At 43.0% G+C, this 17,765-nt stretch overlaps 1 protein-coding gene across 2 annotated transcripts in view; it reads left to right on the top strand.

Annotated features, from left to right (window-relative positions):
• Positions 1 to 17,765, top strand: part of LOC109892656 (glutamate receptor 3) — a 116,336-nt gene that overhangs the window by 24,023 nt on the left and 74,548 nt on the right. For both annotated transcript variants that reach the window (XM_020485350.2, XM_020485351.2), the window contains exon 3: positions 13,904 to 14,143. In XM_020485350.2, coding sequence (XP_020340939.2) covers positions 13,904 to 14,143 — 240 coding nt within the window. The remainder of the gene's footprint in view (positions 1 to 13,903; positions 14,144 to 17,765) is intronic.

The raw sequence follows: 17,765 nt of genomic DNA, 5'->3' as shown, positions 1-17,765 counted from the left end.
TAAAAGTTGCAAAGGACGTCTGCATCGGGGGATTATGCATTTGGAGCACTACAAAGTTAGTGGCTGATATCGTGACCAGTTTTAAAATCCCCAGTTTGGACCACAGTAGGAGGACACATCTCACACCTGACTAGACAAACATATTCTCCTCAGCATGTGGTGGATTAAGCCCATATAGAAAGTGAAGTGGCAGATCATGGATTTTGGCATCCATGCATTGAATCACGGTGATTGATAAACAGAGACCATAACATATACTTATGAAAGAATGTCACCTTGCCCATCTCAAGATGAAAGACGTAGCCCCATACAGATACAAGACACCGTAGTGTTCTATTTCATTTTCTGCTTAACCCGTCCACAGTCCTGTACACCGAGTTCTAACACATGCAGCAGTATGTTCTGCCCACAGTGCACATGGTGGAAATGGTGAGGTTGTAAAATGGCATCAGTGTTGGGTGATCCTGAGGGCGAGTCATTGGGTTGTGCAGTGCCCCTTTCATCCTGTGCTTCAGAATGTGCATGAATGTCAGTGTGGCAACCAAGCGAAAGGGATCTCTACTGACAGGTCACAATGGCCCCCTTCGCCGCTGAAAGACTTTTCACTCTTACACAACACATTTTATCACAGGCCCACAGAAAGCTAGCTACAGCAGCACACAATAAAGCTCTGAAGGTTGCGCTGTGCTGTGATTCACTATTATCTGAGATTATTTTAGGACAACAAGCTATGTGCTTCACATTGAGTAGCCTAATGAAAAATAAACGAAACACACCATTGGGCAAGTGAATAATTTAGCGGGGCTGTTTTTATAGCTTTCAAGGACTCACATGTACCTCGTTCTTAATTCCACTTGGCATTTGTACTGCCGTTATGGCCTCAAATACAAATTAAATGATGATGAACTTTGAAACCACAAAGTATAAAAATGTGATCATATACTTGATGAAAATGTAATCTTACTAGAATCAGCTCATGTTCATTCATAACCCCCCATGGCAGTTTGTTAGTTTATTCAATATTTTAGTACATTTTTAGAATATGCATCCTTTTGAAATTAGTTGTCCAAACTGACACTTGTGTCATATCATATTTATCATACATTACAGTAGCATGATATGCATTTCATAATGTCTATTGTAGTGTGTGTGTTGGTGGATTTTAAGGAGATGAAGGAAAGTATTTGATCCTGTGAGTAGCAGGCAATATTCCCAGTTGACTTTTCATACTGGGTTTCATGGTGCTGATGCACAGCCCTCTGGAGTCATGATGGAATTCCTCCCATTGCAATTGCAATATTTCACGCGTCTGAACGAGTGTCAGTGGTTGTGTTACTACAGTGCTGCTTCACATGCACAATTATTGAATCCCTTAACCCTTTCCTCCCAAGAGGCAATGTACAACACATTGTAAATCATCAGAGTGCAACATTTATCTTGTGAGTCTCTCTTGTGATTTCTTCCAACTCTACAATCAAGGGCTTTGGTGCAGATCTAGCAGCGTTTCAAAAAGCAATGACTTTAAAGAACATGTATCAAGCATACTCTCCTTCCCCTGCTCTTCATAAACAGTCTGGTCCTGTTGTTCCTGCAATATGCAAAGTGTGTGTGGGTTGGGGGTTAGCTGTGTTGCTGTTCCTCCATGCTGGAATATTAAAGCATAATTCTGTCATACAGAACCACAGTAGCCGGCAGTGCTGTTTGTTGCTCGCTCAGGCTGATCGTTTTACTTGTGGGCTGCATAAATACACCAGTAGGCCTGAGATTAGGCATAATCCACCTCAGATGTGGTCTGAGGATACGAGTGGAAACACAGGCAGACCATTGGTGCAACTTCATGTTATTTACATATTCTGCTGAGAGATGTATCCCAACCAACATCTCACATTGGTGCCTGAGGCCTGCATAATGCCTGTTTTCAATAATATAAACAGAAAACCCATTTTTCTAACATACAGTTTTGTTACAGTACTATTCCACGTCTCTAAACATGGGTATTACAAAAGTGGAAGCACCTTCTGTGTATTTGTATAGTATGTCATGTTTTGTTTTGTTTGCATTCAGGGACTTTTTACAGACTGATAATAACTTTGGTCTTTTGTGACTTTATAATAAGATTGGACTAGCGATGACATCTAGCCTCCGGGTGGATTAAGTCCAATGCACAGCAAATGCGTCATAAAATGTGTCTCTGCTTTTCAGCTGTATCTGATGAATAACCATATCAGCGTGTGGACCTGGGAAATTGAACTGTTCCTTTGACATTTTTCTATCACACTACTTTTAGGGAGCACATGACAGCACGGAAACTTACAAGACAGTGTTACGAAACAGTTAAACATGTTGACACAAAAAGACCATGAGAAGAGGCAGCCATGAGAAACTAGTTCATTATTCAGTGGAACCAGTTCATTCCCTCTCCCTGGAAAGAGACATAATTGTCATGGGGAGCGGATTTCAGAGTACCTGACATCTTCAAACATAAAATCGTCATAAGGCTGAGACGTGAGACCCCACACACTGCTTCCACTTCACACATCTGTTAGTTGAACTGGATTAGGATGTTCAAGTCAGGTCCATATGGGGTTACAGCTGGTTACAACCACAAAAACACTCACATTCCCTCATGATACATCCTCTCACTGCTCATTATGGCATTACAGATAGATCTGATGCACAATTGAATTTGGTTTAATGTATGTGGTAGTAGTTGTTTATTTAAAGGGACCATGTGGAAGTAAAAACATACATTTCAGACAGTGAAATATGATGTTTGCACCAGAGTTAGCTAAACACAGCTATTTTTCATACGCAGTCCCTAACTAAACGTAACTAAATATGTAATCCTCTGTGGCTCAGTTGTTAGAACATGGTGCTTGCAACTACAGGATAGAAGGTTTGAATCCTGGGATGACCAATACTTAAAGTGTATGCACGCATGACTGTAAGTGGCTTTGGCTAAAAGCGACTGCTAAATGTTATATATTATAAACATAGCTAAATATACATTCACATAAAATAGAACAAATAATATAATAAGTACAGGACACAGTACATGAAACACATTGATACTTGGGTGCATTAAGAATTAGTCAATGTGTTCAGGGTTGGTGCGCCTTGATCCTGCTTTGACCTCCATGGAAAAGGAAAAATTGCAATTTCAAAGCTAATTACCTCTAATTCTCCACATTTTGACATGGGATTGAGTGAACATTTTCAGGTTAAAACAGATTTCCTTCAATTATACACATTTTGCCTTGGCTTATGCCTTGTTCTTATGCTGTCTGAGTGACTCAAACTTTAGAACAATATCAATGGGGGCCCCATGCCATACCATTTGGGGAATTTTAGATTCTCTCTGACTGTCTAGTTTTTATTTTGGTGATTGTTAGTTCTCAAATATGATCTTATAAAAAAAGATATTGCTCCATTATCTTTTCTACATACTTTATATCTGGTTTTAGTCGTTCAAGTTTACACTGAAAACGTTTTACCATCCTGAAAAAAATTATAAAAGCTGCTGCTAAATGCATATAGGGGAAACACTGGTCTACTCTTGTGGAGTTCCGCGTGACTGCTGTTTTGTTCAGAGCTTAATATTACAACTTCTTTCCGATGTGGGGGTGTAGGATTTTTGATCATCTTATAAACTAGAAAGACATCTGAGAAAAAAATAAAGTTGTCAAAATTGAACAGGTTGTACATGTTGAGAATTTTACAGTGGTGGTAATAATGTGATTTCCTGTCCAGGATCTTCAGTGCTTCTTTATATAGAGATCTAATGGGTATAATTTATGTTTCATTGGCTTGAGACTGGCTTGTGTTAAAAAAGGACAGGTGAAAAAAGATCATTGCATGTAAATACATTTTGGCTGCCTCTGTAGAGCATGAGTTCCTGATGTATTGGACATTTTAAAGACTATATATGATTTTGATGGACATCCTTTTAATGTGTTTTTAAAAAAGTTCAAAGTAGGGTCTAGGATATTGGCCAGATATTTAAACTGTACATTTTATTGTCCATGGAGGAGTATGTCCGGGTAAGCCGGATGTACTATTCCTGTTTTTTCCACATTGAGGGTGAGACATGAATGTTTGAGCCATTCAGCCACTTTCTCCAATGATGCTGTTAGTTTGCTTGCCACTTCATCAGCATTCTTGCCATGGGTATAAAAAACTGTATCATCCATGTACATTTGTTTATCCACACCTTGGCACACAGATGGAACATCATTAATATAGAGACCGAAAAACAAAGGGCCCAGGATTGACCCCTGTGGCACTCCCATAGTGCAATCCCTTTGTGATGATAGTTCACCATTTATTTGAGCACATTGCATCTGTTCTGCCAGATAAGACTCAATCCATTTTAAAGAACTTGATGAGATGTTGAAGTTAAATAACTTGGAGAAGAGGACATTGTGGTTAACAGTGTCAGAGGCTTTTCTGAGGTCGAGGAGAATAGAATCTACAACACCCGCTTTTATCCAGCTTGGCCTTGATCATCTCTAGGAAATACCAACATGCTGTTTCTGGAGAGTGGTTGACCCTAAACCTAAACTGCATGGGGTGAAGGGGAAAGCTACCCATTTTCAGGTGGGCTGTTAGCTGTTCCATTACCACTGTTGTACTGCTCCGTTATTTGCCTGTTTGTGACCTGCTTGTTAGCTTGCACCATTCTTGCCATTCTCCTTTGACCTCTCTCGTCAACAAGCTTTTTTCGCCCACAGGACTGTCGCTGTCTGGATGTTTTTTGTTTGTCGCACCATTCTCGGTAAACCCTAGACACTGTTGTGTGTGAAAAGCCCAGGAGGGCGGCCGTTGCTGAGATACTGGATCCGGTGCACCTGGCAACGACAATCATACCATGCTCAAAGTCACTTAGGTCACTCGTTTTGCTCATTTTAATGTTCAATTGAACAATAACTGATTGCCTGTCTGCCTGCTTTATATAGCATTCCCCGTGACTGTCTGTATGAGCGGTCCATTTTTGTGAACGGGGTAGTGTACAGTACTTAATAAACTCTTAATCCTTGGCTTTAGAGTTTGACACAGAAGATATGAGAGGATGCACCTTCCCTTCATTTTGTCGTCACCAGGTTCAAAATTCAAAAGGCACTCGCACATCTGAGCAATCTTTTTTGCAGGTACATGGTAACAATTGGATAAGATGAGAAAAAATAAGAAACCCGCACACTGCTCTTGCTAGATACGTAAAGCTTAATAAAGAGCAGTGGTATTAGCAAGAGCAGTGTCCAGGTTTGTTCTTTTTTCTTGTCCCTGGTGACATTCGTTGTAAGGGTTGATAGTCTGGTCTCTGATGGTAAATTGTTGGCCCAATTTAAAACGGAATCAATTAAGAATTTATTGAAAGTGGTAGCGATGACAGTTTTTGTCTTGGAGACTCCCATCTACCTTCAGTTGTAGGTCACCAGTCTTGACATGGCCTTTTTCAGTAAATTTATCAAGGTTTTTCTACGTGAGTTTGCCGTTGCCTTTGGCCTCCTTGATGGTTTTAAGAAAGAAATCAGCTTTGGCTTTCCTAAAACTCTTAGTCCCTTCATTTCTAAGTCCCTTGTTAACTGGTCAGTCAACAACTAAGCCAGATTTTTGTGATTTCTTCAGAGCAGCATCTCTCTTCTTTATCAGGTGCCAAAGGGTGCCATTGAACCAAGGTAGGTCCCGTTTTTTAGTACGATTTGTGAGAGACTTTCCTTGAAACTTTGCTATGGATACAATGAATTGTTGTAATTTCATTGCAGTCTTTTTCCAAATTTACACCAGAAATGATTGTACTATATAAAATACAAATAAATTATATAAAGACAGTGGAAATGGACTCAATCTCATCTAATACATTTCTCTTCATTGGACAACCAGTCAAAATAAAGGTTCAAGATAATTTTTCTTCTTCTAAAAAAATTTTTTCTTCCGAAAACACAATCATTATTTGAAAGTGGCCTCTTCTGGGATAAGAGGAAGAAGTATGTATTTATTGTGTAACACAGGGGTACTGGCATGCTTTAAGCTTGTCTTGAGAGTGGTGAAATCCCTTTGAAGCATAACAGCAACATAATGTACCATTGGTTCTGTTGTCTGCCAAACAGTGATTCCCACATTACAGTAGCGTAAATAGGTTCCGCCTCCAAAATAATTCCACATGCAGCAGTTAATAAGGCTGTCTTTGAAAATATACAAGTTGTTTATCTTTCTCAATAAGTATACCATAAGAGTATTATGTCTTTCATCTATTTGTATTTTTGGGGCATGTTTTGAGCTGTTGGGAGTTGTTTTTCTGTTATTTCATATTGCTTTGCCTAACTTCAAATAGTGTGTGTAGTGTACGTGTGTGTCAGCGTGTCCATGCATCTGTGTGTGTGCGTCCGCATGTGTGTTCAGCAGCTGTTGTGCGCTGTGCTCTACTCTATCTTGTCCCTGAACATGTGGCCCTTGGACAGGTATTCCCATGGTGATTAGAGCCTAACCCCAGGCCCCTGGCCTGTCTCTCACCCAGGATGCCTGTCTGAAGGAGGGTGAGGTACCTCCAGTCAGCAGTCAACACTCTCCCCCTTGCTGGCTCCCAACACCTACAGTAGAATACAGCCAGCCCAGTGCCAACACTGAAGTTGTTGGTCTTAGGCAGCTTTAGAATAACCTCACCATCAGGCAACAACATGTCTAATCAGCCATTGTTCCAGAGGGTGATGCAGTTGTCCATAGTAAGCCCACATCCACTGTCTGTTGGCCCTCAGACCCAGGAGGGCGGCCTCAGCAATGTCATAGAGCCTTGGTATGCCTTAATTAGCCCGTATCTCCCTCTTACTGCTCTATTCAGTCACATAAATGGGGGATTGATTTTCTGGCTGCCTTACTGATGCATCTGGTGTTACCCTAGCTGGGCAAGGACAGCAGCAGCAACTTGAAGAGAAAGCCTGTTGGTTCTGTTCTGTTAGCCTCTCCTCTCCTCCCCTGCCTTCAGTGATAGCAGCTAGCTAGCACTTAAATAATTCACTTTGCAGGCAGGTTGCCTGGGCTTTGCAGTGCACAGCGTTGATACAGCTTCGTCCTCACCTCACTGAGTGGTATGTAAGACTCACAGTAGATCCACCAGCTGCCTGTAGGGGAGACCTTCTGAAGTGCAAATCACCAGGTTTCTGGAAAACATGATTGAACGCTGGGGCCACTGGGACCGCGCCAACCACCCATTACGTGTAATGAGTTGTCGAGAGGGGGAGCAACAGAGGGATGGAGAGATGGAGCTGGATATAGAGAGAGACTGTCTGTCATTTAGTAAGGAACGACAGTCTCAGACAGTGAGGAGGCTAAATAGAAGAGAGGAGAGAGGGGGAAGAAAGTATGTCAGAGAATACTTAGAGAAAGTAAAGAGAAAAGAAGTGAAGGGATTTTTCATTCATGTCTGTGTTATTAATCATGCACCTCTGTGGTGTTATTTTGAGCAGAGGTGCACAGAGCTGTGAGCATATAGAACAGAGCTGTAAGCGTATAGAACAGAGCTGTGAGTGAAAATAGAACAGTATAACAGCGCCTGTGGTTTTTATTCTAGGCGTGAAGATATTTCAAATTTCAATTATTTAACCTTTATATTGACAGGGAGTCAATGGTGATACAAAGGTCTCTTTTCCAGACGAGCCCTGTATAGCACCACAATACACATCAAAATACAATAAACACATTAAACTACACATTCATATACACATTAAAATACACTTTAATATACACAACAATACACAAAAGGCAAAACACAATTATAAAAAACTGTCACATTATTCAGCAAAAAAGGTCCTCTTAACAACTGTCTGAAATGCCCTAAATCTAGAGGCATGTCTAGACGATATTAGACTACACTGATAACTCGTGCGTGGCTGCCTAATGTATAGGTGCCCCCATAATATTTAAATTGAGGAAGTGTTATTATTATTATTATTTTAGCAATCCGTGGTAGAAGACCCTCCTAATAAAAATGCCCCCCATCCTGCTGATTTGAGCTGATGAACAGTATTTGCGCTTGAGGTTATGGGTGCTTTATAAATTCGCTCTGGCTATCTACTCCGATTTCAGAGCACTCTAGTCTGAGTTTGCCAGAGCGCAGAATAACTGATGAATTTACGAACGCTCAACACTAGTTGAATATATCCGGGGTCATTAAAAAAAGCGTAGTTAAATTGTTGCCAGCAGCACAGTTGCAGTCACCAACGCTCTGGATGACATGAAAACAGTCTAACCAGCTCTGCTAGGGCAAGTAAATTGGTCAGAGTGAGGTGTCATTTGTGTCTGGAAGTAAATAGCAAGCAAGCCAACGTTTGGCAGTTATCTTGGGTGATTGACTGTTGTTGTTTGGTCAGAACGCTCGGATCATCTCTACTCCTCCGCCAGAGCGTCCAGTGTGCGTATGTGCTCTGAACGCTCCCGAGAGCGAAACTCTTTGAATTTACAAACGGGCAATCTGACAACCACGCTCTGAATTTACAAACGGGAAATCTGACAACAACGCTCTGAATTTACAAAAGGGAAATCTGACAACAACGCTCTGCATTTATAAACGTGCAATCTGACAACAACGCTTTGAATTTACAAACGGGCAATCTGACAACAACGATTTGAATTTACAAACGGGCAATCTGACAACAACGCTTTGAATTTATAAACGGGCAATCTGACAACAACGCTTTGAATTTACAAACGGGAAATCTGACAACAACGCTCTGAATTTACAAACGGGAAATCTGAAAACAACGCTCTGAATTTACAAACGGGAAATCTGACAACAACGCTCTGAATTTACAAACGGGAAAACACCCTATGGATGAGAAAGTGAACCTGCCATTTCCCCAAAAAGTTTTGCTCATTGGGAAATCGGGGATTCCCTGCTTTGCGATCTATTGCCTAGGACATCAACAGCCAGGGTTTCATTAAATAAACTATAGGCACAATACCTTTTATTGCACATTTAGGCCTAATTAAACTGACGCATTTGGCGATGTTCAACTTCAATTCACTGGCACAATGGATAATAGTTTAGCCATACACATTGATAGCCTAATCTATACTTTAATATACTTTTGGTGAGTTTATGAGCCATTTCTATTCAAGACATTGCGACATACAGGTTATATTGCCTATGCGCAATGTTACGACTGTCTGCCTGCCTGTCGCTGGGTCGCCTGTTCTTTCTGTTCGCGAGTGTGTGTTCAGTCTTCGGTCTGTTGCGTATAGAATAGTTTACGGTAGCCTACTACACATTGATAGCCCCTACTTATTGAAATTGTAAGCCATGAAATGGCAAGATACAGCCTTTGTTTACCGGTGCACAGTTCTGACTCTGTCTGCCTGGTGCCGGTCTTGCCTACCTACGTGTGCCCCTCCCCTCTCTTTCCCTCACTAGTTTGCTCTTTCTTTGTTGTGAAAGATTTGAGTTTGTTGTCTTGGAAGTTAAAACAACTACTCAGTATCTTCCGTTGCAGTCGAGGAGGAGATTTGAGGGGCAAGGAGACAAGGAATCGATTACCACCGCTAAGCATATGCAGTCAGGAGCGGATGAGAGGAGAAAATGTGCGTCTTAAAAAATATATTATTTGGTATTTATTTTTTGCTATTCAAACGATTATAATGGTGACTGCAGGAGCGATTGCCATTATTTTGTGTACTAACCTGCAGCTAGGCCATAGTACAGTACAGGAGCGCAACTTTCACTGGGGATCGGGGACATATCCCCCCCCCCCCCACCAGTTTTATAGTAGGTATGTGCCTAATATTTGTTATAATAATAATGTAATAATAATAAATGTAAAAAATGTTCCCCCCACTTCTAAAGCCAAAGTTGCACCCCTGGTACAGTATGCATTAATAGCATGGAAAATGAAAACAATTTTTTAAATGTAAATTGAAAATCAATGCTTTAGAAGGGAATTCCATCTTTTATCACCAGAGCCTGGCTCCCTTGGTATGCATTGGAGACAAAGTATTTGTCTTGAATCCAAATCCATAGACTTGGAATTGGTAGTCTTTAAAAATAATTGTGTGTCTCAGTTGCATGTGTGTATTATTCAATATAATATACACTATATACAAAAGTTTGTGGACACCCCTTCAAATTAGTGAATTTGGCTATTTCAGCCACGCCCGTTGATGACAGGTGTATAAAATTGAGCACACATCCATGCAATCTCCATAGACAAACTTTGGCAGTAGAGTGGCCTTACTGGAGAGCTCAGTGACTTTCAATGTGGAACCGTCATAGGATGCCACCTTTCCAGTTCGTGAAATTTCTGCCCTGTTAGAGCTGTCCCGGTCAACTGTAAGTACTGTGAAGTGGAAACGTCTAGGAGCAACAATGACTCAGCCGAAAAATGGTAGGCCACACAAGCTCACAGAACAGGACCAACTGTAACGTTTGGTGGAGGAGGAATAATGGCCTGGGGCTGTTTTTCATGGTTCGGTCTAGGCCCCTTAGTTCCAGTGAAGGGAAATCTTAATGCTACATCATACAAAGACATTCTAGACGATTCTGTGCTTCCAACTTTGTGGCAACAGTTTTGGGAAAGCCCTTTTCTCTTTCAGCATGGCAATGCCTCCGTGCACAGAGCGAGGTCCATACAGAAATGGTTTGTCGACATCGATGTGGAAGAACTTGACTGGCCTGCACAGAGCCTTGATCTCAACCCCATTGAACACCTTTGGGATGAATTGGAACTCGGACAGCGAGCCAGGCCTAATCGCACAACATCAGTGCCCGACCTCACTAATACTCTAGTGGCTGACTGGAAGCAATGTTCCAACATCTAGTGGAAAGCCTTCCCAGAAGAGTGGAGGCTGTTATTGCAGCAAAGGGGGGACCAACTCCATATTAATGCCCATGATTTTAGAATGAGATGTTCAACGAGCAGGCGTCCACATACTGTTGGCCATGTAGTGTACTTTTGGTCATGTAGTGTATCAGGTCTTTGAGCTGAGTGTGTGTGTGTGTTAGTTTCTGTGTGTGTGTGAGTGTGTGTCGTATCGACATAGTTGTTTCTATGCAGACGGTGGGCTGGCTTTGAGAGAGGCTGTGATAAATGATGGTTCTAGCAGTGCATGGGAATCTGCCTGTCTCCGACGCCACAACAAAGGGAGTAGAACCCATTCAATTAAAAAAGGTCCTTCAAGTCTGCAGAAAAAAAACAGGGGAAAGAATATGATTTGAATATGAAACAATGCCACAACAGCCTCATGTTGAGTCCTGCCACGTCCCGTGGTTTCAGCCTCATCTGTCGCTAGTTATACCATGCAGATGTAATGCTTTAGCTTCACAAAGACACCTGCTGTAGCAGGTGAGCAGCAGAGTCATTAGTCTGGTGTTGCCCCTGGCCCCAGAACAAATACACATTCATCTGATGTGTGCACATACCAAAGGAAAAGGCCATGAATGGATGGATGATAGGATGATGGATGGATAGATGGTTGAATTGAAGCATGATAGATGGGTAGAGAAATGTGTGGATGTTTGAGTGAATGGTTAGCTTGATGGAGGAATGACGCTGAGATGCCTTTAAACCAGTGTTGTATAACATGCAGCATTGAAGATTACAGAACCGCGAAATTATTCAGGTGTGCCTCCAGACTTTGAAATAAGCCTGTTCTCTTTTTACCAATCCATTCCAAATGTCAGTCTTTATAGTTTTATGCAGTATCTATGCTGTGGTTTTTTGAAGTTAAGAGATTTACTTGAGGTTTAGGCCCCTATTGATTCCATAAGCTCTAGAGCACTGCATTCCTTTTCAATGATTATTTCTTTCATTTTCTACTTTTGCCGGTCAGTCAGGTGAAGAGAGGAGAGGAGTACACTCCACGGAGGGCAAAGCGCTTGAGGGATCAGCCAGATGGTGTGGCACAGTAGAGTTATTATTCAGGGTTCACAAACATCCATTCCACTTACAACTAACATCTATAGGAGAGAAAGAGAGGCAGGGTCACGGGAGCTTGTTTAAAACCTTTTGTACAGTCACATGTGAGGAATGTTCACTCATTTGTTTTGTACAAATAAAATCAAATATTTATACCTTGTTAGACCAAGTATCCAGTGTGTTCATAGTGTTTATAGCCAGAGCGGTTTTCATCAGTCTCACATATGGCTCTAGATAGCAGCTTGTTACAACTCAGTTTATACTGCTGCGACCAGTGAGCACAGTGTCACGCTGGTATGAATGATTCGAGAGACAGGCAGAGGTTTTTGTTTTTCCCAAATTATGGCGTGCCGTGTAAGGGCAAGAGGACAAAGACCAAACAAACATAACAGTACCCCCCCCCCGACAATGGCCTCGAAGATGATCACAGTAACGCAGTGCGGGTCGATCAGTTGCAGCTGCCGGAGTTAAGTCGGCGTCGGATGGACCAGTAGCAGTGGCGTCAGACGGACCCGTTGTGACGGCTTTTTACGGCCCAGTTGTGGCTGCTGAAGTTGCGTCGTCAGACGGACCCGTTGTGGCGACGTTGGACGACCCAGTTGCAGCTGTCTGAGTTGCGACGGCATGGGACGGACCGGTTGTAGCGTCGCCGTACGGGCCATTCCCGCTGTCTCCCTCAATGTTCGATTATTCTGTCACGCAGGTATGAAGAAATTCGGGAGACAAATGTAGGAATGTGTAATAGTTTTTTTTTTAAGCCCCAAATTACAGCGTGCTGTGTAAAGGCACAGGGACGAAGACCAAACAACCACGTAACAAAAACACAGGGTTGAAACCCAAACAAAAGAGAGAGTAGTACCTCGAATAAATAACACACACGCACAATTATTAACACACGGGAAGATACCCGTAATCATCTGCGCAATCCACAAGGGCACGAAAGCCCAAAACACACAGCAAAGGTACTCTCACACACACCAACGGACACTGTAACAATAATCGACAAGACCATGGAAACCAAAGGGCACATATACAAATACTAATCAGTGGGAATAGGGGACAGGTGTGCGTGATGAAAGTTCCGGGGGGGATCTGTGATTCACAATCTAATGCTGCAACAACACCTGTCTGCGTCCTGCATGGTGGAAGGAGGTATTTGTCTCTTAAGAGCAGTGACCAGTGCACTGATTTCCCCCATTAGTTCTATTAGTTCTAGTTGATTAACCAAGCAGATAGGTTGACTCCAAGGAGAAGTGAAGGGCACAGAGAGGCAGAGCGCATTGCCATGGGAACGCACATCCCACACAGCTGTCCTTTATTCTGAATGGTCACCATTTATTTCCCTATTTAGATTAATGCCTGTTTAAATTAATAAAGAACAGTTCATTTTCTACACATTAAATGTGATTTCCCCTGAATTCTCAATTACTCCACCATGACAACTATTTTGAACAATATTCTGAATAATCCATTCTCTCTCTCTCTCTGATTGGTAGCTATTATTTTGAGATCTGACCATGTCTGTCAGGCTTGGTGTTATGTTCTATGGCTGCCGGGAGAGATTTGGTTCTGTTGGACTGTGTGTGTGGTTGACTGTGTTCTGACCCTCACCTGGATATCTGAATGTGGGAAGAAATGCCTGGAGGCTTGGTTGACTTTGATTTTACCCTCATTTTACCCTCATTTTACCCTCACCTAACTGTACTGTCTGTATTTTATATCCAGTGCTGTGTACTGACAGTGCTGTCTGTCTGTCTGGTAGGTTGACTGTGTTCTAACCATCACCTGACTGTGCTCTCTGTTTGACAGTTAGGGAGACTGTGTCTCTCCTAATCCTAACAGTTACCTGAATGTGCTGTCTGTCTGTTTGGTTGACTGTGTTCTGAGTTCTGTCCCTCACCTGAGCTTACTCAAACAGACTGCCTGTCTGTTTGTATTTCTAGGCTGACTATGTTCTGACCCAAAGCTGACTGTTCGGTCTGTCTGTCTGTCTGTTTCTCCAGTCTGCTCCCAGTTCTCCAGAGGAGTGTACGCCATCTTCGGCTTCTACGACCAAAAGTCCATGAACACGCTGACCTCGTTCTGTGGGGCTCTACACACCTCCTTTATCACACCCAGCTTCCCCGCCGATGCCGACGTGCAGTTTGTTATCCAGATGAGGCCTCCTCTACGGGGAGTTGTCCTCAGCCTGCTGGCCCACTACAAGTGGGAGAAGTTTGTCTACCTCTATGACACCGAGAGAGGTAAGAGACAGCCTGTCTAACAGTCAGACAGCCTTCCATCCACACACAATGGAATGCTGCATATAGAAAAGGGTCTCTGTGGTTAACCCTTAGCCTGGCTTCTTTATTTGTCTACCTCTATGACACCTGGAGATAAGAGCTAAGAGACAGCCGCCTAACAGACTGACGGACTGACAGCCTGACACAAATGAGACACTGTACTATATACAGTATACATGCTCTCTGGTTAACCCATAGCCTGACTTACTTTTATGTTCAGTATATCATGAGAGAAATATGTCTATTTGATATTGTTAGACCCATCAGACGAGCTCATTTTTGATTTCAGGTTCTGTGATAAGTGATAATCCAGTTTGACTGACAGGAAAAAGAAGAGGTGCTCCTCTCTCCTCACATCACGTTAAACCATGAAGTATTTCATTATTTCCCCTCAGTGTGGAAATCCTTTCCCCAGTTCTCATTCCAAGAGTGGTCTATCTAAGACCTTTAAATCTGGGCCTGTAATGATGCCAAAGTGCTTTAGTGTCTGGGAGGAGGTTGAATGCTGCTTGGTTTCCACAGGGCTCTGTCTGCTTCCGTAAATGAGTCCAAGACAGGTACTGTTATGTGTTCTTGTCGCTGTGACTGTTGATGTGCTGTAGTGTAACTCTGAGGAGATCCCTCCATCTGTACGGTACCAGCCTCTAATCCTCTGAATAGAATTTACACTCTAATTGGATTATATAAAGAACGAGCCACAACACACCGTGACTTTTACATGTCCTTCATGCACCCCCCTCCTCTCTTCTCCGCTGTACCCCAGCAGCAGCCGTGGGCTGACGGAGGGAGCTAGCGGAGGTCTCCATCCTGCTCTGTGAAGGTCAACATCTGGAGAGTTCAGCTTTAAGACAGAACACTAATGACACTCCAATCTGTCAGAGTGGGATATTCCTGGTCCTGGACCAGGCTACTGTACTGTAAGGCTGGCTGTAGAGAGAGACATACTGTACTGGACCAGGCTACTGTACTGTAAGGCTGGCTGTAGAGAGAGACATACTGTACTGGACCAGGCTACTGTACTGTAAGGCTGGCTGTAGAGAGAGACATACTGTACTGGACCAGGCTACTGTACTGTAAGGCTGGCTGTAGAGAGGGAGAGACAAACTATACTGGACCAGGCTACTGTACTGTAAGGCTGGCTGTAGAGAGAATACTGTACTGGACCAGGCTACTGTACTGTAAGGCTGGCTGTAGAGAAGGAGAGACAAACTGTACTGGACCAGGCTACTGTACTGTAAGGCTGGCTGTAGAGAAGGATGTAGAGAAGGCTGTAGAGAAGGAGAGGCAAACTGTACTGGACCAGGCTACTGTACTGTAAGGCTGGCTGTAGAGAGATGCATACTGTACTGGACCAGGCTACTGTACTGTATAGGCTGGCTGTAGAGAGGGAGAGACAAACTGTACTGGACCAGGCTACTGTACTGTAAGGCTGGCTGTAGAAAGTGAGGGACAAACTGTACTGGACCAGGCTACTGTACTGTAAGGCTGGCTGTAGAGAGTGAGGGACATACTGTACTGGCGCAGGCTACTGTACTGTAAGGCTGGCTGTAGAGAGCGATACATACTGTACTGGACCAGGCTACTGTACTGTAAGGCTGGCTGTAGAGAGAGACATACTGTACTGGACCAGGCTACTGTACTGTAAGGCTGGCTGTAGAGAGAGACATACTGTACTGGACCAGGCTACTGTACTAAGGCTGGCTGTAGAGAGAGACATACTGTACTGGACCAGGCTACTGTACTGTAAGGCTGGCTGTAGTGAGGGATATACTGTACTGGACCAGGCTACTGTACTGTAAGGCTGGCTGTAGAGAGGGAGAGACAAACTGTACTGGACCAGGCTACTGTACTGTAAGGCTGGCTGTAGAGAGGGAGAGACAAACTGTACTGGACCAGGCTACTGTACTGGAGCAGGTATTCTGTTTACAATACCATGTTCTTGCTGTAATTAGAAACTGGGGATAGGACAAAATGCAGAGGCTGACAGTTCCACAACGTTTCTCACTTGTGTAAACCAACCATTTACTATTCATCATAGTGTAAAACTATAGCGTATGTCCTCTGTCGACCATTTCCAGTTTTTCCTCTGGCCGAGGGAGATCTTAGTTGCCTTTATCCTCTCTGGCCCATGAGAGGTTCCTAAAACCAAATGTTGAGCTTTTAGGAAATAATTAGAGTTCTGAAATATTAGACCACATTGGGGCTAAAATACATTCTGCCCTTTTTTACATGTATTTTTGAATGGTCTGGCGATGGTGAGAGATATTCACTGTATTGTGATTGTGTACTGGTTTTATATACAGTAGAGTGTATTCAAAGTGCTGTTGAGCCTACGTTGAGACAGCTTTATTACAGTGCTTTGTAGAGGTTTACTTGCTGGCTTACCTTACGATATACAGTATAACTTTGGTGCTTTATCCATCATCTCATCAAACCATGTTGTGTATTGTTCAACTAGAAAAAGACTGCTCACTTCTAACCCATTTTTCTCACTGAGTTTAAGACGTTTATTTAAAAAATGCTTGTCTTTTTAAATCTTCCCTCTCCATCAGCACAGCACACCAACCTAATTGAGATGTTAGTAGCTAACACCCTTTCCTTATGTTGTTCCAGATGTTTTATCCCTTCCTAAACCATGTTAAGACAGTGCCAATTGCTTTGAAATTGGGGGCCTCATGTCAGAAGCATGGACACGGGCCATGTGTCTCAGTGTCTGTGTGTCTGCGGCAGGCCGTACCAGCGGATAATTGCTTGGCTGCTGTGGTGGAGGAAAGGTGATTACGAGGTTTATTGTCTCTCCCGGGCAAAATCAACCTTCCTCCATGTGCCTCCTGATTCACCCTACAGCTCTCCTTGACTTATGGAGGCCCTTCCACCTACTGTGTCTGGATCAGATCGCCACCATTTGTAACATACTCCCATTTCCACAGGATGACGTGAAACCGTAAAGAAAACAGAAAGGGGTACAAACTCCATCCTGCCAGATGGATAACAGGAGAGAAGAGCCCTATCAACTCACTGTGGTATTTTGTGTCATAGGAAATAGATTTTTGGAAAAGCAATAGATGAAGCTTTTTTGGGGGTCTAATGGGCCTTTGGCCTGCAGCAACATTGGCTGCTTTAGCCACTGTAGTTTGGAGTCTTACCCCACATGCTGTGCTGTGCATGCCTTACCTACAGCTTGTGTTTGCTGTGAGGCAAGAAAGGTAAGAGATCCCTCCTGCTCCTGCTGTTCCTAGCACCCCTCACTGTTCTGTTCCCCACATGGATTGGGAGATGTTGTTTAGGCTTTACAGTGATCACCACCCATCTAAATTCCACATGTTTTAAAAGGACATTCTTAATGCCATGTTACTATTAGGTTCACTGATATTGACTCCCTGTTACAACTACAAGAGGGAGCCATTTGAAATTGGGAAGGCTCTTAAATTCGGAGGCAGGAGCAATGTATGCTTGTATTGACATCCCGTGACAGAGTATGATAGCATTAGGGCACTAAAGCAGAGAAGAATTCCAGTGGGATGATTTCTCCATCACTGATGACAAAGCCACCAAACACACCTGGACACTCAAAAAAAGTATA

This window comes from Oncorhynchus kisutch, linkage group LG6 (assembly GCF_002021735.2).
Source record: "Oncorhynchus kisutch isolate 150728-3 linkage group LG6, Okis_V2, whole genome shotgun sequence".
NCBI classification, from domain to species: Eukaryota; Metazoa; Chordata; class Actinopteri; order Salmoniformes; family Salmonidae; genus Oncorhynchus; species Oncorhynchus kisutch.
Note: the sequence above shows the minus strand (reverse complement) of the source record. Positions and strands in the feature narration are given on the sequence as shown.